Consider the following 22,014-nt stretch of genomic DNA (forward strand, 5'->3'; position numbering starts at 1 on the left):
AGAGACGACACTACTGGACAGCTTTCAACCTACCTGAAAGCTTATCCCTCCTCCTGTTACTCACATCGCGTTACTTCAGGTTACGTACTGTAAATATTCTCGTATTTTCATTCGTACTTAATACGCCCCCCCTACAATGGATCCTAAAAGCCCCGTGCCTTCAAAATCATCCCGCGAACCCAAAAACAAGAGGAAAATGATAACAGTGAGTGAAAAAGTTTAATTACTTGACAAACTGAGGGAGGGACAAAGTTATGCCGCTGTTGCACGCCATTACACTAATGAATCTACGATGCGTTACATCAAGAAAGAGTACTTGTAAATATTATACTTTATGTTGATAGTGGACTGTTTATTGCATGAGTTTTGTACAGGACTACAAACATTTACTGTGCTTCTTATGAATGTCCTGTACTGTATTCCACAAAATTTGGCATTCTAAATATTTGTTTATACCCATACACATGTAAATTTACCAATACATGGAGGGTTCGCTACTTGGCGGTTTTTCGTCTGTCGTGGGTGGTCCTGGTCCGCATTAACCACAATAAACGAGGGATTACTGTAGTACAGTGAGACCTCAATTTACGAACTTCAATGGTTCCCAGACAGACTGTGTAAGGCGAAAAGTGTGTATCTCAAAAAAATTCCCATAGGAAACCATTAAAATGGGAATAATCCGTTCCCGGGTTTCCATAAAATATACTTTTCAACTAAATAAGCCTTAAAACTACACACAACATAACTTATTCTATGTATAATAAATGTGCTATTGTATTGTAATCAAATACACTGCATTGTATCATAAAGTCACTTTATTTACATTTGTGATGGTCATTTATGGCTTGATGGAATGGCGTTGGAGGTCGAAGGTCAAAGGGAATTGCTGTTTGGAAAGAGAGGCGCATTACATGAGGACTGTAATTAAAGAAATAAAGTTTTATTGACCTTTTTGATGGTCGTTGATGGCTTATGGAAGGAGAGTCACCTTCCATAAGGACTGTTGGTAACTTAACCTCCGGTGCTGTTCGGTCGTGTGCTTCCGCCGAAGATCACTCCGCCAGCCGTGGTGGGTGTGTATTATGAAATTAGTGCTTACTATAAGGTTTAATTTTCAGAAATTTGAAGTTTGTAAGACGAAAAGTTTGTAAGATAAGGGGTTTGTAAGTTGAGGTCTCACTGTAGTGTCTTGTGTGTATACAGTATTATGGTAAGGGTCAGTACAATGGTGTCAATATGGTTAAAAATTACTAAATATTTTGTATCTATTTTAGATTTTCAAATGTAATAAATTTTCATCAATATGTTGACACTGTGATTTTAGGTCATTAAATTAGGTAAAATAAGCAATAGAGCTACGATATTATTTGATTATCTTCACCCTGATATTTCTTATTCTTTTATCTCAATTGGTTGGTTTATTATAAATACTCAGGGTTTGCCGCTCACTAACACACAAAAGCTGGCAGACACGCGATGCCTCTCAAATACAACTCCTTTAACGTCAGCTCCTATGGACTGCAAGCCAGATTGTGAATATGTCTGCTGGCGAAAGGCTCAGAGACTATTCTGGTGTTCTCAAGACACAAAAAAGGCCAATTGAGAACGTGATCGATGTCAGCAAGAATGTGAGGGACATTAAATGGAAAGAGGAAGGCGCAGAGTGAACACCAGTTGAGCCAGCAGGGGCTCATTCATCAAAGAGTAAGAGCACGACTACAACCTCAGAGCAACATCGACATAACCTTATGCCTGAGAAGAGGCTGGTGAATACTCACTGACACTTCGGTCACATGCAACCACTTCTTGAACATAAATATCACATCTACGAAACTACCTATTCTCAAACTTTCAGATTGGATTGGATTGAACTAGCCTTTAATAGCCTCGCAGTGGAGACATTTAAATTTCACAGCAGCAAAGTTATGGAACGAAGAGAAGAGGAAGGGAAGAAGTTAAAAAAAATACAGGAGCAGCTGCAAAGGCAGCCACTCTTACAATGCCATCTTGAAGTCAAAAGAACAAGATAACATAATATGACAACACAAAAACACTGTCATTCAATCTTTCCGCACCCTCTTTGTTGTATGAAGCAGTTCTAGAATAAAGAGGAGAGGATCAAAGCGTCCTTTTCACCAGTGGATTAGGGACGTCATGCTACACGTCTACTACAAGCTAAATGTTGAAAGCAAACACAAAGCTGTAACATCCATTGACGAAAAGAGACTGTCTCACATCTCCTGTCCCACATGAATCCGCTTCAATTCCAAGCCGCGACAATTCCACATACACATCGGCACTCTGCGCTGACCCTCCAGATTTGCCCTTTGTGACCACAAACCAATAAAGGTGCAAAGATAAAACTAAACTTGAATTGATTTGATGCATATACTAATCAAAAAAGGTTTGAGTATGTTGGCCCGTGATTAAAATTCCAAAAGTTACCCAAAAATATACAAAAGTGCCACAGGTGAATTCAATATTGCTCTGTGAACTTGTGAACTTGTCCAAATGTTCAACTTTTCTGTACCGACCGGATCAAGGGTGTGTGTACTGGTGAAGTAGCCAGAGATAAGCACTTGATTTAGGATTTATTTTATATATTGTAATATTTTTTTATAAATTCACTAATCACAAAACATTTTAATATTATCCTTTGGGTAGAATGGTCAGTGTGAGCCAAAGATGAACTTTAACAGTTTCCAGTCTGACATTCTTGAAACTTTGAAATATTATTTATTTACAATATTCTCAATGGTAAAGCTATGATGTTTTGAGAGTTAAACTGCACTTATTCTGATGTTCTGTTGCATAATCAGTCAAGTCTCCAAAATCCGATCACAGTGTTCAAGTCATTGTCAAGTATTAATGATTGTCCGTTTCAGTTAACTGTCAGGCAGCTGGCAGTAGAATCTCAGTTTTCTGGCATTCACAATCCCACCGACATGGTCCAGATGTTTCATTTCCGCACCGTCGCAAGATAAGCGTACCAAAATAAGGCCACCATGTTGGCAAATAGCACTCGGAACTGAAAGTGAAACAAACCAAAGGTTGGACACAAAGCTGTCAGGGTGTGACTTGTAAGCAGAACAGCAGTGAAATACGTACCTCAACAGGCACAAAGTTGATGTTTATGAACTGGAAAGGTGTCCAAACTTTCCAGTTCATCTTCAGAGCAGTCCAGTAACTTCCTCTAATCTTCTTTAAAAAGTCAACGGATCCCTTTGCCTGATAAAAAAATATCCAAATCCATACTCGTAGAATTAATGTCATTGAATCAAAGGTAGGTAAGCCGTTACTATTGTACTGCTCGTGGCTATACAAACTTATTATATCCGACATTTACATACTGTACTTGCAATTGTGGACTATTTATACAATTATTTGACATAAAAAATCAATAACTTCATTTTAGTAACTATGACTTATTGCTAAGTCGTTGTAAAGTGTTACATTTAAGAACTACAATGTCTTATTTTGTGGTGTGCCTTACTCCACTCAGCATAGGAGACAAAGTACTTTATAGTAATTATTGCCTTAAAGCAAGCAAAGAAAAAATATCCTACAAGTAAATTTGACTTCATTCTTCTCAAGTTATTCTGCCTCCTTTAAAGTTATATGGTGAGTCCCAGTGAACACACTTCAAAATACGGGTGTGATTACACAATTAAAAATTAAAACATGGGGGCAACTAAAATAATAGACAACTTGTCTTCAAGATATTGAAACTCAAATGTAATAAGGTCATTCCTCATGTTGAGACATTAAACGTTTACGTGACAGCTTTTCTTACTTGCTTCACACAATAATTGATACCTACTTCCAGTATGTTCATCACAAAGTAGAAAATCATTAGAAAGCCGGGAGCAAATAGAAGACGATCCAATAAGAGACGTTTGATGACACAGTATCGATCTGCCGTTGGCATCCACATCTCCATCAACTGGTAAAAGTAATGACTGATTGGTCCAGTAATGAAAAAACTGAAACAACATAACAGAGAATGATTGCCCATCAAATGGCTTCTAAATGTTGAATGTTGGAATAATATGTACTTATAGTATGTTACAGTTCAACCATCCACCTGCTTTCTGTACTAGTTGTAAAAATGTAAACAAACAAAAAATACTCACCCATAAATGGCAAACCGTGCAGCACCAGCTCTGTCAATCTCTTTGGCTGAAGCATTACTTTGGGCCTTTTTTCTTGCCTCCAAAATCTGAGAAAGAAGATTTCCCAAGGCTGAGAGGACGCCACTGAAATGGAAAATAACAAGGACAAACAAGAGAAAACGCACCAGAATAAATAAACAGTCAAACTTAGATGTGGACAAAACGATTTTCTGGAAGGCTTTGGAAAGCAGAAGCTGATTGGTTGATGAAGGACTTCCAAAAGACAATGAAGTCGGTGCAAACATACTTCAAATTGATAAGCAAAGCACATTTAGATAACAAAAGTGTCTGTCACACGAGGACACCTGCAACTGGATGCACAGTGCAAAGCGCCATCAAAGTAAACATGTCAAAGTCCACTCGTACAACAAACCTTGTTATAGATTTAGTCAGAATGGGATATTTCTTCAGGAGGAATAGATACTGGTGAAGTAAACGATACTGAATCGACGCATATCGAATCGGTACGCTTTGCACGAGCATCGTCACGTCTTGTGCCACGTGAACTTTAAATTAATTTAACAATAAAAATGCACTAAACTTTGTTAGGGCGTAGCTTGTTTCAAAGCTTCCGGTGGACAGTAAGTCCCCACTGGCCTTACGTCATCACACTACCGGAACTATTCCACCCGGGCCGTACTTGTCATTTTGCATGTATTAATACATACTAGTTTAAAACGTTTTTCCACCTCCGCCGATTTTGGTAAATAAACTAAAATTAATAAAAATACAACTCCCCATTGAACTGAACGTCGGTATGGGAAACACTGTCTTGTTTCACCCGTACAACAGGTTCTACATGGGGGGTAATTGGCCACAATAGAAATTCACTGTTGAATATGTTCGATTTACTTTGTAACATTGCACGAAATTCTGCTTCACAAAGATTGAATGTCAGAAATTGAGCCAAGATGAAAATTTAATTTTGGGCAGCTTTGAAGCCTTCGTTTATGAGCCTGTCGCGACACAAAATGCACATTGGGCGTAGTGCGCGAGATTGTATTTTAAATATAGTAAAACGACGATAGTGTTCTGGATGTCGTAAATTGGCCTTTTCCAGTTTCCTGAGAAACCTTCTTTAGCTACATAACACTAATTTTAATTGTCATCTGCAGCACATTCTTTAAAATATCCATCGATAAATGAGTTTATTACTCTAGATACACCATGTGCAGATGCTAAACTATCCAATTTAAAAGCGCACCAAAATGCTTTTAATGCATAAAGTTAACCTCACCATTTGTCAGTGCCACAAATCAGCAAGACGGGTTATCAAATATTAAAAGTAGTAACATTTTTATTGTACAAAACAAAGATATACAAACGTTATGCAACACTAAAATATCACGTGCATCACCAAACGAAGAAAAAGCAACGAAGCAGAACCGTGTTTCTTGTAGTCTCAAACAGTTATCTACAGTTAACTTTGAAAATGTCACAAGATTATTCAGGAGTCTGTGTACTTCAAAAACACGGCGTGGGGGGAAAAAAGCATAAGTGCAACAGTTTAAAGTGCCTTCCAGTCAACGGTTGACTTTCCAGATTTGTTCAGAAGCTCATTGGCCTTTGAGAAATGTTTGCAGCCAAAGAATCCACGATGAGCCGACAGGGGGGAAGGGTGCACCGCCCTTAGAATATGATGTCGTTTCTATGAATCCAAAGAATATCATTAATATATAATTTCAACCACTAAAATATTCAATGCAACATAATTGATTCACCTTGTCAATTGTGCCCCCCTTCTTTTGTGCGTAGGCCCCCCAAAGAATGAATACGAGGCCTTCCAAGTTATTGTTGAGCCATTGCACCACTGCGTCAGTGAACGTCTCCCAGCCTTTGTCTTTGTGAGAGTTGGCTTGGTGTGCTCGCACCGTCAACACAGCATTGAGCAACAATACACCTGTAGGGTAACAGCGGACTCACTTTTCACACACTATAGGAGTTGTATTTTCCGGTGTATAAGGCACACTGGGCTATAAAGCGCACCATCAATGAATAAAAAAGTTTTCCAAATATAATTTTTATTTGTATAAAAGTTTCCAAATATTAGGCAGACCAAATTATAAGGTGCTACAGTCGAGGCTGGGGTTACGCACTACTTCTTCTACAGGGGGAAATTGAGTCGGTGTCTGCTGACAGTAGTTGGGAGACCTGTTATGGCTCAATACGACTTCACATATAAGGCGCATCTGCGTATAAGGCGCAGGGTCATCTTTTAACAAAAATGAAGGCTTTTGAGGGCACCTTATACACCGGAAAATACGGTATATGGCTCAAAACCAACCCTGTTTTGCCCAGCCACTTAGATCTCCATGCTTGGGATGCTGGAAGCCTTCAATGTCATTCATCAGCTCTTTGTACATGTTCTCCAAACTGAAAATTGTTGGAAAATATGAGTCCAATACTGGAGCTATATTAAAAAAAAACATATACACAAATGATCAAGTTAACAGAGGACTTTCAAATTTATAGGACCTGGGAGGAGGGGGCACTGGTCTTTTGACACTGAAACACAACCCATGTGCTTGATTTGGACCATGATATGGGTCCTGACCGAGGATCACCACTTTAATCTGGAGGTAGAGAAAGTAGAAGACTCAAGGTAGATGATATCGGGGGGAAAAAAATTAAGGTTGGTCTTTCACTTCAGGAATCTATTGGGCAAAAGGTACAATAAACCTGTTGCTATGCATACAACAAGATAAGTCATATCTTTCTTTAAAGGACAACCGACGTCTCCGGACAAGTTGTGTCCATAATTTGTAAGATGGCTTCAAATGACTTCTACTGAGCCTATTTGACAAAGATTCCAGCGCATATAGCTATATTCTACGTTTTAAGACTCGCGCTGAATATTCAAGAAGTCTTGTTTTTGAGTTGGTGACGGGTCCGTACGTGATGTCACTGAAGGAACGCCCCTGACCGGAAAAAAAGACACATTGTAGCAGTCCTTCCATCACGTCAGTATATTTTACTGCACTTGTTTGGTCTGAAAACCTCGTGTTGCACCAAAAAGCCGCCAGAAGAGGGCGACCAAGCTCAGTGGAAGGAATTTATCAGCCTGTGGAAACGGGCTGATTAATTCCTCACAGGAGCTTGGATGCCATTTTCTGCCTCTTTTTTGGTGATACATTTCCCCCCGATGTTGCCTCAAAATGGCACGGGATAAATTCTTTAATCGATTGCAAACATGTATGATTTCTTCTTCAGAACTATTTGAATCATATTCATAACTGGATTTGTAACAAGAAAGCATATTATCCGAATCTGAAGCCATTGTTTTGATTCTCCAGCAATGCAAGACGTCTTGGCATGATGTCATAAACTGGGGGCGGGACTTTCTGAAAATGCCCAATTCGCAGCTCAATTTTTTGCAGATTTTGGACACTAAGTCATTTTTATTGGCATTTTGCATTAGAATAAAAATATCATACTGCGTGTTTTGGGTATTTTAGATGCTATAAAACGGTTTTCTGATGTCAGTTAGGAAACATAAAAGTGACGTTGGTTGTCCTTTAAAGATGTTAGTCTGGTGTTTGCTGAAATAGCCTCATTTTTTCTCATTGACTCATAATGAACGAGCTGAAAGATGTGTCGCTATTGAGAAATGATAAAGTGCTCATTAGTGTTGTGAACGTGAAGATGTGTGATGAATTGAAGAGGTTTTGGTCAGGTGGAAGAAACGGACGCACATCTTGAACTTCACACATCTGCGTCCAGGTGAAGACATGGTCAGCGGATGGGTACACCGTATGATGTTTCCTCTCTTCGTTAACAAATTGCATCAACTAGGGGAGTGAAAGGGGTACAGTATATCATTAAACTGCAAGAGTGATACATTAACTTCGCTAGTCCAGGGGTTCTCAAACTTTTGGGTTCAATGACAATGTTTTCCAAGCAACCCTTATCATGCAAAGGACCCGCTTCTGCTTAATTTTCTTCACAAAATGCATTTTGTGAAACCATCCCATACGCATGACAAGGGAGTCATGAGCAGTCAAAAAGACAATGACAAATTAAGCATTAGAAGTGTTTTAAGCAAGTTAATTAAGACCAAAAAAAGTATTACTTTTATTTAAATACAACAGTATTCTTTTTTTGTAATTCACGGAAAACAAAAGTCATAGGCAATTACCTGTATTTGTGGATATGTTAAGTGGAAAGCCCTGTGCCATCAGCCTTGTGTAGCAATTTGGCAGACTTTTTATGCAATTGGCTACATTAAAAGGACAACCGACACCTGCGGACAAGTTGTGTCCATAATTTGTAAAATCACTTCAAATGATTTCTACTGAGCGCATTTTACAAAGATTCCACGGCATATAGCTATATTTTACGCTTTAAGACTCACGCTGAATATTCAGGAAGTCTTGTTTTTGAGTTGGTGACGATACCTACCGTGACGTCACGGTAGGTATCGTCACTGACCGAGAAAGCGACACACAATGCATTTTGGGTACTTTGTTTGGTCTGAAAACTTCGTGTTGATCCGTGTTGATGGCGAAATTAGAAAACACATAAATAATGCGATGGTGAATCGTTGTCTGTTGCTCCAAGACGACTATTTGAGACGAGCGGACACAAATTCCCAGCAGACAAATCAACCCATGTCCAGCAGCGCTTGTGCGCCATCTTGTGCATTTTCTGGGACGCTACATTTCAGTCCAGATGCCTCAAGATGACACGGATGGACTTCTTTAATCGATTGCAAACATTTATGCTTTCCTCTTCAGAACTATTTGAATCATATTCATAACTGGATGAGTAACAAGAAAGCATCTTCTCTGAAACTGAAGCCATCGTTTTGATTGCCGAGCAAGGCAAGACGTCTTGGCGTGACGTCACGAACAAGTGGGTGGGACCTTCTGAAACTGGCCATTTCCAGGTTAATTTTGAAGTAGTTTTTGGACACTTGAAGTCATTTTTATTTGTGTTTTTCATTTGACTAAAAATATCAGCCTGCGTGTTTTGGGTATTTCAGATGCTATAAAACGTTTTTTCGTTACGTTACATAAATAAACCAATATTTATGCATTGCATTGTATTTTGGACATCCACCCTCATTTCAAGCTTATATAACTCCAGACCCTTATAATTTAGGAATTAACTCTTTTTTTTTCTGATGAAAGAAATAAGTCTAAAGTTTCTAACGCTGTACTGAATGTTTATGTAGTCCTAAAATTCAGCATTCTTTGGGTCCTGGAATTCAAGTGACAATGACAAAAACCCTGGCACTGGAGTGGACATTTTTACACATCGTCTAGCAGTGAATGAGTGAAGGGCATTGTCTCAACTATGGAAAATTTGAATACATATTAGAGTGTGAGAAAACACACTGGAGAATCGGAACCAGGTGCTTCTCAATATACGCCCTTTTCACAGAAGTTAGTCGGGGTTGTGCAACTTGAGGCAACTTCAACTTTTTGCTGTCCGACTTCACATTTGACAAAGTTGTTAGAAAATTAAATGTGCAAATTCAGTATTTATTTTTAATTGGCAACTTCCTGGACTCAATTATAAAAGAGTAGACTAGAGAAATCACCCAGAAAGGAATATTACTTAAAGTACTTGTAGAGTGTAAGCAAACTACTGAAACAAATATATTTTAGAATCTGAAATATAATGGCAAGGGAAGGTCTCGCGTAGCGCTCTCAAGACAGGCCCAGTCAGTTACCTGTCTGAAATAAGGTTTTCCAAACTCAGTGGCCAGCGCCTTTTGCCAGCTCCCGGTCAACCCAGGGGGAGAGAGCTTGTCCAATGCCGCCTTCTTGTTACGAGAGATCAAGTCCAGGTGTTCCTGAGATAGAGGAGCGGACCCGGGGCTGGAGGGCTCCGGATCAAGCGTCGAGGACTTGCGCTTCCTCTGCATGGTTGGAGTGAATTGTGCAAAACACAAAACAGGTGAGAAGTGTACATCGAAAGAAACTAGTTGGCAAATAAGACGACAGCGCAAGGCTCACATATTCGCGTGTACTTATTAACAATGCAAAACAGAGTGCGCTTTTGAGTGAATCCTAGATTGCTGCTTTGAGGAAACGGCAGCACGTTGAAACACGCGCCGTTCGAGCTCTTGCAAATAAGCGTTTGAATGAAAATTAATCACCCGGGAAGATTAGCAAAGCGTGCTCCCCATAATAACTTGTAAAATAACGCTCACCGAGTCTTTATCAGCCTTTTCCGATTCATGGAACTCTTTGCAAGACTTCTTTTTGGAGACCGGTGAGAAAAATGAAATGATAGTTTTCTGCCCAATCATGCTTTGAAGGTAAATTCCCGTACACAAATGATTCCAAACAGTATCCGCAATGTGAAAACTTCGTGTGGGCAGGCTGCTTCTAAACGCAAAGCAATTTCGCGCCAACATTGAAGTGACGAAACAGCGTTATGATAATGAGCCGTGAGGCATTCACGACCCACAGTTATTTTTTTGCAACTGTTCAATGCTACATTGAACGCTGCTAATGCTGTTTAATGCTATTTTTTTTTACAAAACGCATGGAAGCTTGTATCAGGGCAGAGGATGTCAAACGTATCTTCCGTAAACTGCACTATTCGCTTCGGAGCTTGATTCGATCTGGGAACAATATTCTACGAACGGCTCGTCTTTTCTCCAAATGAGTAGATATTGAATGGCAACTAAAATAAAATATGAATATCTTCCATTTAATATTTAGACAACGCTTTTGTTTTATTGTAGAACATGCACAATGCAGACCACGTAGTTTCGGGAGTCTATTTTTATGCTGTCGAACCGCGAATGGACCTTGTTATTGTTTTGAAACTCGCCGAGGCGTTTGGAAGTTCCGGAATCGAACCTCGCTCCTCCGATTGTGGGGGCCATTGTGCTAACCACAGATACAGATTTGTCAAAACAGCCAAACCAAGAATAGTCTGTTTTTTAATTGCGCATCTTGTTCCTCGTTTGTGCCTACAGATGTAGCATTTACATTGCAATGGAGACGTTTGTGCGTAAACAATCATGCCCGGGTGATAGCAAAATAACAACTCCTTCTAAGAAGCTGAAGACAGAGGAAATTGAAGGGAATGAAGTGGCAGTGGATGAGGAACATGACTTCTCTGATCCGATTCCCTGGCAAAAAATAGAATCAGAAGGTCTGGACTGTGACTATGCTTTGCTCTTTACCAAGCACGAAGCTGACCACCTTTTCCAAAAGCTGGAGACGGACGTGGTCTATTCAACAGGTGAAAGACATCTCAGTACAGTATTCTAAATGTCTGACTGGCGGAAACTTAGCGGTGGAGTGACATTGGCTTTCTATTCCAGGGGAAGAAGCAAAGGTGCAAGTGTTTGGAAAGGTGTACGATATACCGAGGAAGCAGGCGACATATGGAGATACAGGACTAATTTATACATATTCTGGAGTTCCACGTTTAGCTTGCCCTTGGACTCCCACCCTGGAATATATTCGAGATTCTGTCACCAAAGTAACAGGACATACATTCAATTTTGTCTTGATCAACAGGTAGGAAATATAACATGTACACAATGAATTTTACAATCAACTGACTATAGTTTTTCTAGGTACAAAGATGGGCAGGATCACGTTGGTGAACATCGGGATGACGAGAGGGAGCTCGACCCTCGGTCTCCCATTGCCTCAGTCTCACTCGGCGCCGCTCGAGATTTTGTTTTCCGCCACAGGGATGCTCGAGGTAAACAAAGCAGTCGGCGTATCGAGCCTGTCAAGCTGGTGCTGGCTCACGGAAGCCTGCTCCTCATGAACTCGCCCACCAATACATTCTGGTATCACAGCCTTCCTGCGCGAAAGAAAGTCCTCCAACCTCGCATTAACCTCACATTTAGACGCATCATATCCACTGGTAAATAATAAAAAAACATCACTTCCATCAGATCCTTCACTTCTACTTGTCAGTATGAATTTCCGTTCTGGATGAGATCTACACAGACAGAATCGTAGTATCCTTCTATGAAAGGAAACCCACAGGTGAAAGCAAATTTTCTGACACTCAACAGCAAATTTCACATTGGGACAACATATTGTGGCTTTAAATAAACGTCGGATGAGGTAGCACAAACAATGTACTTTCCTGGGGAGTTTAACACAGGGACAGACTATAAAAGTAAATTTGATGTCAGCAAGTATAAAATGGCCACGAGATGATGGTGAATAACAAATCACTGACTGCGGTGGTGTGGGTCTGCACTGTGGAAGAATTGTTTGTAAATTTTTATCACAGAATATTAGTTTTGAAGTTTGTAATCAAAGGAATATAGAACAAAAGAATTGGTCACCAACAGCAGCACTGGACAATAAGGACCGGTCGTACGGTTATATGGATAAAAGATTTATACACGGATGATTTGACCAAAACTGTAAATTTGTTTTTCTTTCCACTAAATTTTAGATTTGTTCTTGGGGGGAAAATAAGTGATTGTGAGGGGCTGTGGGGGACATTGATATGCTGTACTTGAGATTTCATTGCACACTGCCGATTCAAGCTTTCTTGTCTTGTATGTAGCAGCGTAGCCTAAACCCTATCCAAGCCTTCCCCCAAATTTCACACAATGTAGTGAGTGGTAGTTTTGTTGTTGAGGTGCACAAATCTCTCTGTGCTCCATAAATGTGTAGATTGTCTCAAAGGTTCGTCCAACAAAATCTTTAAAATGTGTTGTCACGTTTGTGCAATTGTATTTGGCCCCTTCGTATTTGCTTTAAAGATGGCTACGTATCAGTAAATAGATAAAGCTTTCAGATAAAACAAAAAAAATCTCTCTTTTTGAATATCAGAAAATGGTCACCTTTAGAGATTGCACACACAAATTTCACATGAATATACTGTACAATAGTGCAAATGTCAAACATTATCAACAGGCCTGTCTGTGCTCTACATCCTTGCTTCTCAGCTGGTTAGGAAGGAGGAAAGTGGCAGTTACTGGTAATGCAAGGTTTAAAAATATTGAACCTAACTTGCAGAGAAGCAAATGTGTGTTACAGCTCCTCTCGTGCCAAGAGTTGATCTGAGCGCCAAATGATCCTTTCCATTTTTTTTACATCAGAGAAAAACAGTTGTCACGCACTTATGGCTTCGCATTAAAAATCTCGGAAACCGACATGGCACTTTAACTTGAAAAGTTTAGCTATAGTATGCAAAAAGTCATTCTGTATTACAATGTCAGACAGATCCAAATAGTATCATTTCCAGAAGATGCCTACAAACATTGCTAAATCATTGGAAATGATTCTCATCGGTGTCATGTATGCACAATCATCACATTGAAACAATCGGCATTCAAATTGAGTTCTTAAAACGATAGTTGATGTGTCATCAATGACATTTGAGCCAGGTATGTACTATTACTCATGTATGTATGTATGTAATATTCCTCAGTTTGTTTTCCTTTGCAAACCGAATACATTTAGACTGAGACATGGACGCAGTCTTTGGAGTCTCCTGATTTGGATAAAAAACAGCAACATCACATGACCACAAGTTGTTTTCTCTGAAATGTGCTTACAAAACGCCTCAAATCAAATGAGGTACTCATTTGTCTGCACAGACGTCAATCGTCCTGTGATCATGGACATATCCATTTGTGACCATGTGGACAAGAGGGGCAGCAGAATGGATTTAGCTGCTGAGCCTTGACTTACTCCTGCGTATGCAACACGGCACTCTGCTTCTGGACTCTCTCGTAGAAAAGCATGTAAGCGTTAGTGGACAACACCTCACGCAGGCTGGCTTTACGGACCGAGTCATCGGACACCCAGAGCCACTGCGAAACGTATGGCGAGGAACTGCAAGGTGAGGAGGGGCTGCGTCGGTATGTTACAAAATGTCCTGAGTGCATGTCACCGTGGTGAACCAGCACGGCCGTGAGTTGGAAAAGGTACTCCGTGGAGCTGTCGGGAGGGAGATAAACACTCGTGTTGACATTTGCTGAAGGATGGACTATTTAGAGGTTTGTTCAACCTTCAATATGAACCGAGAAATGGATACCAGATCTTAGAATTTTATTTTTGGATTCATTGAACATGACCAAAGGATGAATCTACACCACAAATAACACTTCATTGAGCACATAAGCTGAAAAAAAAACCATTGACCTAGTGACCTCCAGCGCCTCCAGTGCAAAGTTCTGTTTTTGTTTTTCACTTTGCCAACAACCATTGTAAATATCAACAGGTGTAAACATGATGTTTCATGAATTATAGCTACATTTAATACATATTAAATGACATGATAATCTTAAAACCAAACTATATTTTAACTTTGTTCGGTATAGTATGTATTCCTAATTCTATTATGTCAAACTTCAAAACAGATTTAACTCATTTGCTGCCACTCCCGAATTGATTTGGGAATTTAATAGTTTGACGTGTAGCCCCATTCCCAAATTTGTTCGAGTTTTGGGTTTCTTGCGTGGGTGCAGATAAAGCGCTGGCCAGACCTCTGGCGATGTTTTTTTTTTTCCCTACCACGAGGGGGCAGTATTTGAATTCTGTCCATGTTAGCGCGTTGTTACAACTTCAGCAATCGTTACAGTGATATAGAAATCAATATGTACGTATTTCATTGTATTTTGTACAGCCGCCCTCATTTGAAGCTAGGATCACTCCAGACCCATATACCGTAACTTGGGAATGAACTTTTTTGTTCTGATGAAAGAAGAGAGTCAAAGGTTTCTAACGCTGTATTGAATGTTGAAGTAGTTCTAAAACTCAATATTCTACGGGTCCTGCAGTTTGAGAGAAAATGACAAAAACCCTGGTAATGGAGTGGACACATTTTTTTCACATTGTCTGGCAGTGAGTTAATGTTCTTTTTTTTCAGTGGATAGTCCCTTGTAATCGTCAGTTATGTAATGGAGGCTATAGTAATGTTAGGCAAGGCAACTTACCCGTAGTCATACGTGAGGGCCAATTGAGTGGTCCCAAGTGTAGAATGTAAACAGCCAGAAGAACAGTTTCCATTTGCAAAGGGTTTGTTGTTGTTATGATGCTCTGCATCTGCAAAACACATGACAAGCAACTACAGATGCGAGTGACAATAGAAACAGGCCAGATGATATGTTGATGATGCCCATACCTGTGCCATTAGCAGCAGGCTTTTGCTTATCCTTGCTGGAATTTTCTGCACTTTGATGCTTCCCTGCATGTTTCGTGCGCTGACTTGTTGGTACAGAGGCATTGTGTTTGTAGTGGTCCATTGAGAGATACTCCGTAAAATGAACATGCTCTTGTCGTTTAATTGGGGTTCCTTCATTGGACCATGTGAGTCTTTGCAGATGGATGCAGAGGCACTGGGGAAGCTGAAGGAGGAAGGGATACAGTACACAATAGAACTCTTACTTGGTGGTTGGAAAATGTTACCATGCAATGACCTGGTTAAACAGGTGGACAATATTTGCCCAAGGTCATCATATATAGCAGTGTTTGAAATAGCGTCTGCCCGGTGGCCCGGGGCGTACAACTTTTACGTCGGGCGTACAACTTTCAAAACGTCTCGGCCCGGGCCGAAAACCTCTTCAAGAAAAAAAAAATCAAATGTTTGTTTTATTCAATAAAGCAAACCGTTACAAGCCACGTGGACTCCTCTTTCTTAGCGGCTTTCAAAACTCTCAAGTACACTTTTCAGTCACGGTGTAGTCCGAAGCACGAAACAGGCTTCTGATTGGCTGCCGGTGCTGAGTATGCAAATTATTATTTGCATACTAACCAAATAATAATTTGCATACTCAGCACATTATTTGCATACTAACCAAATAATAATTTGCATACTCAGCACATTATTTGCATACTAACCAAATAATAATTTGCATACTCAGCACGGGCAGCCAATCAGTGTCGTGAGAGCTTTGAAAGCCGCTTAGAAAGCGGAGTCCACGTGGCTTTAAGCAAACCACGCAACGCAAACGTTGCATGACATGACGACACACGACAACTGGAGTATAAATTAAGCAAGGGAGCATTTATCGTAGGTACTTCCTTAATTTAAAAAAAACCTTTATACTTCGCAACAATGTTTTATTTTCTTTTGCTATTAGTCATGTTATTTTGTTTCGAGTTGTGAAAAATGGGGCAGGCAAGTTTATGGCCGGGCAGGCAACTTTTCAGAGTTGTCTGCCCGGGTGTCCGCTTACTTTTTGTCATGAGTTTCAGACAATGTGTATAGTTTTGACAGTACAGTTAAAGGACAACCGACACATTTTTTTTTGTTTCCTAACTGACATCAGAAAAGCGTTTGAGAGCAACTAAAATACCCAAAACATGCAGGCTGATATTTTTAGTCAAATGCAAAACACCAATAGAAATGACTTAAAATGTCCCAAAACTGCCACAAATGAGCTCGAAACTGGGGAGATTCAGAAAGTCCCGCCCCCTTGTTCGCGACGTCACGTCATACTACTCCTTCAAAAACTGCCTTGCTCCAGAATCAAAACAATGGCTTCAGAGAGTTCAGATTCGGAGAAGACGCTTTCTTGTTACTCATCCAGTTATGAATATGATTCAAATAGTTTTGAAGAGGAAATCATAAAAGTTTGCAATCGATTAAAGAAGTCCTTCCGTATCAATTCGAGCCGTCTTCAAGCGATGAAACCGGTGAAGATCCGACTCCGATGTAGCACCCAGAAAATGCACAAGATGGCGCACAAGCTGTGTCTCGTCCAGCATATAAACCCAATTATCAGAGCCGTAAAGCCGCCAGTGATTGGTTAAAATCCATGGTAGAAGACAAGGGGGTGGGTTTTACGCACACACACAAAGGAGACCGCCACAAGCACACGAACATCAGATGTTGAGACAAGAAGCTCCTCTCTCGACAGCGAGTAAAAAATTACACGGTGAAAGTGGATGTTTGTCCGATCGGTTTGCTCCACTAATGTGGCGATTGTTCTCTTTCACCAGGTGAGCTCAGTTAGCATGCAGTGTGATTAAATGAGTAAACATGCATCAAACTTCCGCTATCCAAGCGCCGAATCACTAACTCTGATCAGCTTCCTCGTACGCCTCCACTGGTACTCGACTGCTTTGCTCCGTTGGAAATGGGCTGATTTGCCCGCTGGGAATTTGTGTAAATTTACACCTTCTTTATGCATGTCATCGCAATTGGCTGCGACACAACGATTCACCATCACATTATTTATGTAGTTTTCCTTTCGCGATCAACAGAGGGTTTTTAGACAAAAAAGGACCCAAAATGCATTGTGTGTTGCTTTCTCGGTCAGAGGCGTTCCTGATGTGACGTCACGTCAGGCATCGTCATCAACTCGAAAACTTCATGAATATTCAGCGCAAGTCTTAAAAGGTTAAAATATAGCTATATGCGGTGGAATCTTTGTAAAATGCGCTCAGTGGAAGTCATTGAAGTGATTTTACAAATTATGGACGCAACTTGTCGGTTGTCCTTTCAGCACATGCAAAGGACTTGCAAAAATGCAGATTCCAAATTTCCTTACCTTGCCCAATTTAAGCTGCTTTACAAATGTTGTGCGCTGATTTTCCAGAAGCTGTCCTTTGACTCTTGCCGCGTGTTGAAGCTAAATGGGAGGGAAGGAAAAAACACGAGCCCCTTAGTTCATTGCATTATGGAAGGAAACTAAGATGGGGGGAATACCTTGGTGCAATTTTCACACTCTACTTCCTTGATAGTTTCTGAGGAAATGAAATGTTGTAGACACTGATCCAGAGAGACCGGTCGACCCTAAACAGAAATACTTGTCACATTAAAACTAAATTTACATTTAGGTCACTTTGAATGGTTATTTTGCTTACCCACTGAGGTAAAGGAATAGATAATGAAAGGCTTTCAAAGGAATCATATCGCACCGGGCTCTGGAAAATAAGACATTGCTTGTTGATGACAGACATCAGGACTGTACATTTTTTTAAACTGCGGCTCTGGAATCAGCCACGGCGAATAAATCAGCAACGATAAATTTGCCAGACTAAAGTTATGACAAATGAACAGTTTCACCGTTCAAAACGATCAACTTTGTAGTTTTCAGCAAATAATATTCCTTTTAAATTTTATGGCTGCAACAAAAAATCTGAGACAGTGTCATGTGTTATCACCGTGACACCACATTTTCTTTGAATAACATTCAATAAACGTTTGGGAATTGAGAATGGTAATTGTTAAAGCTTTGTGGATGAAATTCATTCTTGCTATGGTCTTATGGACTATCGATGATTAATTAATATCCCTAGGTTTAATATACTCTCTTTAACTCATTCACTGCCATTCATGAATTTATTTGGGAATTAAAAATGACAGAGCGCCATTCCCAAATTTGTTCAGGTTTTGTTTTTTCTTGTTTGGATGCTGATAAAGCACTGGCCATGGCCTCTGGCAATGTTTTCCATTCCACAAGGGGGCAGCATTTTCCTTTTTCCATGTTAGCGCTTTGTTCCGGCTTCAGCTGTTAAAGCACTATATAAACCAATATGTATGTATTGCATTGTACGTATTTTGGACAGCCACCCTCATTTCAAGCTCATATAACTTCAAACGAGCATCATTTAAGAATTAACTCTTTTTTCTAATGAAAGAAAACAGTCTAAGGTTTGTTACGCTGCATTGAATGTTTATGTAGTGCTAAAACTCAATATTCTGTGGGTCCTGCAATTTGAATGAAAATGACAAAAATCCTGGCACTGGAGTGGACAGATGTTTGCACTCTGGCAGTGAATGAGTTAATATTCCCACTTTTGACATGATTTGCAAATCATTGTATTCGGTTCACACAACATTCCAACTTGACTGGAATTGGGTTTAAATGCCGTGCGCTGCTGTGCATGCAGAATATTGGCTATGTTTATATTGGGTTTGTATGTTTCAACTTGATTCTACGCTGCTTCGTGGTTTGTCGAGAATGATGCATTTTTTGTAAATAAACATGTATTTATATATTGACTTCCAACCTTTAATGGAAATATAGTTTTCTTTTTATGTGTCTAATTGTGTGAACCTCCAGTAACCTTCAAAAACAATGCTCCCTTTTGTGCTTTCTTGTCAAATAAACTCACTTGGTGCTCACACCCCTTGCACAACATGTTGCTCGTTAAACGGCCGTGAAAAGGGTGCTGAAACTTCCAGGGGCTTGGAATCGGGTGAAGAGGGGCTGCAAAAAAAGTGGGGAAGGGAAATCATTTTTATTAATCAACCACTCTGACCTCAGACTGAGTCCAAGTTCCTCTTTTACCTCGACTTCTGCAAGCCCTTGTTTTCTCATCTTGATTGGGGAGGCTCTGACCAAGGGCACAGATACACAATTTGTAAAAATGTAGACCGTGATATTTTGACTCCATTAAATTGCACGACAATACATTTTCCCATTGAAAGTACATATACAGTATACAGTAGTCGAAGTGCCATTAATCCATTCTCTCCCAAAACACATTAAAAAAATCATTTTCTGGAAAGATGGGTCTTCAAATAATGTCCTATCAACCATTTTCATTTGAATGTTTTTACGTTAATGTTTCGAGCTGTTAAACATTGCATTAAGTGAACTCAAGTGAACATCAGAAACCAAATATGTGCTATTATTAGAAGACTACTCACAATTCTTTACCGCATCCGCAGTTATTAAAGGTAAGAATATTAATTTTATATTGGGCTTTAACAAATTCCCATATTTTTAGTTGCAGTGTACTGTAAAAATTTCTTCAAAGCAGAGTTCATTTTTATAAGACACCTTGTAGAAATCAGAACGATACAGGAGCATCGCCTCATTTCTGGTGTAAATGCTTCCACTGCACTTGGGTCCAAGTTAGCAGCCAAGAGCAACATGTTTCCCACGAGTCTGTTCTACTAAGAACTCACTGTTGATGGGCCAGTGAGGCTTACTAAAAAGAATTACAAAAGATGAGTGTTAGCATTTATTAAGACTCAACATGCTATATGGGTCTCGATGCACCCAAAAATAAAACGCGTTATATGGGGTGGGGGTGCTTTTTTCATTTGTTCAAATATTTTGTATTACATTTTAGAGCTGTAACTTCAGTACACAGCAATATTTTGCTTACTTATTTTATTGTCAAAATCTATAAGTGGCCCACCCCACTGTTTCTTACTTTGCATCGTGTTTGGTGCGCGTGCTTGTCTAATCATATATTCCGTTCATATTTGTCGTTTTTTTGTTTTTGTAATGCAAACTATATCGAAAACATTGATTTATATTCACATAAAAATATGTCCACACATCTTAGAGATATCAGCGTCAAGGTGATTTGTTTCAAAATCATGCAACATTTAAAGCTGGAATATGTCTATTTACCTCAAGAGTCTGCATGTCAAACAAGTGGGTGACTTTTGGTTGTCGGTCCCGCTCCTCCTCGAGAGACGATGTTATGACATGAAAGAGTTCGTGGGCATCCTAATGAGTAGGGATAATGACAATAAAATGAACACATATCCCAAAACAGGGGACAAAAGAGCCCTTAATGAGCAAGGAAGACCAACCTGCTCTTCAAATGAACTGATGTGCCACCGGTACAGTCTGAGAACATCCAGCAAGCACCCAGCATCCAACACGTCTTCATTCCCCAACTCATTACTGGACAGAGCTGTTAACATAGAAACAACCCTCTGGTCAAACTTGGAAAACTCACACATTGTGAAAAATATTTTGCATTTACACCTCCCACTGTTTTACAACCTTTGAGAAGCTGGAGAAGTGTTGTGGACAACTTATTTTCTTTGCAAGAGTGGATTGCAGGCGAGTTTGAAAATTTCTCCAGCCAGCGGATGAAGGACGGGCATGCTGCCAGACCCTGAAGCAAAGAGTTCAGGAAACAAGTGTTGCCCAAGTTCAACAGACCAGGAACCATACCTATAGGTAAAATGGCTCACTGTTAAAACTATAAATTTACAGCTGTCACTGTGCATTATGTGAATCATCACCTCTCTTTCTCTTCTTTCGCTCTGTGATTGGTCCCCACAAAACGTACACACCAGCCGCGATGGCAGCAGCAACACCACCAATGAGACCCCAGTTTTTTAGCATCTTGTTTCTAATGGAGACAGAACATCGTGAATGCAGTCAAAAGGTCTGGCAAGTCTCAAAAATTCCACTGCTGGAAGAAATGCGTGAAGATTCCCAAATGTGTAATGTAGTTTTCAACGAGCTTTTTTTCCCCAAAACTCAAGCAGTGGCTGAAATGTCAGAAACCTCGCACGCATTTACAGAGGAAAGACAGGCATTTATGTTTGTAGTTATGCTAGCACTAGCGTTTGTGCTAACTTACCAGCAACGTCGAGTTTTAGCTTCCTGTGACATTCTAGCAGGTATCCATGGAGATCTTTTTAAGTTACATTATTAACACACATGTGAGATTATGATGCATTCGTATATGTTTCTTCGCTCAGGATTAGCAACGCAGGCATTACACCGGTCGCTTGTTTGTCTTGTTTACCAGCTGAGCGACACAGGGTGGCGTCGTGACCCGTTTCTATTTGGACCAGGTGAACCAGGTGCACGATAAGGGGCTTAATGTGGCCTTTGCCAAGTTGAATACTTTACCTGACGCTTGGTCCGGTGCCAAGATACTCTCTGACAAGTTTATCCGAGGTCTCTAGCCGGCACCACAACATGCTGTTGTTATTGCGGAACCGATATCTTCAGCATTGTTGTAGGGGAGCCACATAGGAAGCGGACCGATGTTTTCACTGTTATAAAAATATATACATATATAATACGATGAAAAAATATCTGACGGACAAAATCATGTTACGTTGACCACCTTCATTTTTAGCAATATTATCAATTAAGTACTATTTTCCTATGTATCTCTCTTACATTATTTCTTATTATTTCTTACCTATTAGTGAGCAAGGACTATGACATAAAATTATA

The 22,014-nt window shown here is 39.9% G+C and overlaps 3 protein-coding genes across 4 annotated transcripts; 1 reads left to right on the forward strand and 2 right to left on the reverse strand.

The window, feature by feature from the left end:
• Window positions 1-2,574: 2,574 nt before the first annotated feature.
• pxmp2 (peroxisomal membrane protein 2) lies at window positions 2,575-10,507 on the reverse strand. The gene is given in 11 exon segments (XM_088994371.1): window positions 2,575-3,028; window positions 3,109-3,228; window positions 3,821-3,983; window positions 4,134-4,256; window positions 5,894-6,027; window positions 6,029-6,072; window positions 6,457-6,545; window positions 6,648-6,745; window positions 7,865-7,960; window positions 9,847-10,035; window positions 10,330-10,507. Coding segments are annotated over 11 exon segments (1,224 nt in total). The 5' UTR covers window positions 10,429-10,507; the 3' UTR covers window positions 2,575-2,959.
• Window positions 10,508-10,620: 113 nt separating this feature from the next.
• Window positions 10,621-12,023, forward strand: alkbh2 (alkB homolog 2, alpha-ketoglutarate dependent dioxygenase). Its single transcript, XM_088994368.1, has 3 exons — window positions 10,621-11,375; window positions 11,458-11,656; window positions 11,716-12,023. The coding sequence occupies exons 1-3, from the start codon at window positions 11,126-11,128 to the stop codon at window positions 12,020-12,022; spliced, it is 756 nt and encodes a 251-aa protein (XP_088850494.1). The 5' UTR covers window positions 10,621-11,125; the 3' UTR covers window position 12,023.
• A 1,779-nt stretch (window positions 12,024-13,802) lies between these two features.
• Window positions 13,803-21,974, reverse strand: usp30 (ubiquitin specific peptidase 30). Of its 2 annotated transcripts, none has more exons than XM_088994360.1 (13): window positions 21,682-21,974; window positions 21,063-21,172; window positions 20,818-20,991; window positions 20,622-20,725; window positions 20,437-20,535; window positions 19,360-19,405; window positions 19,184-19,278; window positions 17,930-17,989; window positions 17,772-17,858; window positions 17,614-17,694; window positions 15,243-15,465; window positions 15,055-15,163; window positions 13,803-14,056 (listed from the first exon to the last, which is right to left on the reverse strand). In XM_088994360.1, exons 1-13 carry the CDS (start codon window positions 21,750-21,752, stop codon window positions 13,804-13,806), a joined length of 1,512 nt encoding a protein of 503 aa, XP_088850486.1. In that variant the 5' UTR covers window positions 21,753-21,974; the 3' UTR covers window position 13,803. The 2 variants fall into 2 exon arrangements, with proteins under 2 accessions (XP_088850486.1, XP_088850487.1); XM_088994361.1 differs by lacking the exon at window positions 21,682-21,974 and adding an exon at window positions 21,407-21,606.
• Between the last annotated feature and the right edge of the window lie 40 nt (window positions 21,975-22,014).

This window comes from Hippocampus bargibanti, linkage group LG04 (genome assembly GCF_051943395.1).
Source record: "Hippocampus bargibanti isolate YZ-2025 linkage group LG04, ASM5194339v1, whole genome shotgun sequence".
NCBI classification, from domain to species: Eukaryota; Metazoa; Chordata; class Actinopteri; order Syngnathiformes; family Syngnathidae; genus Hippocampus; species Hippocampus bargibanti.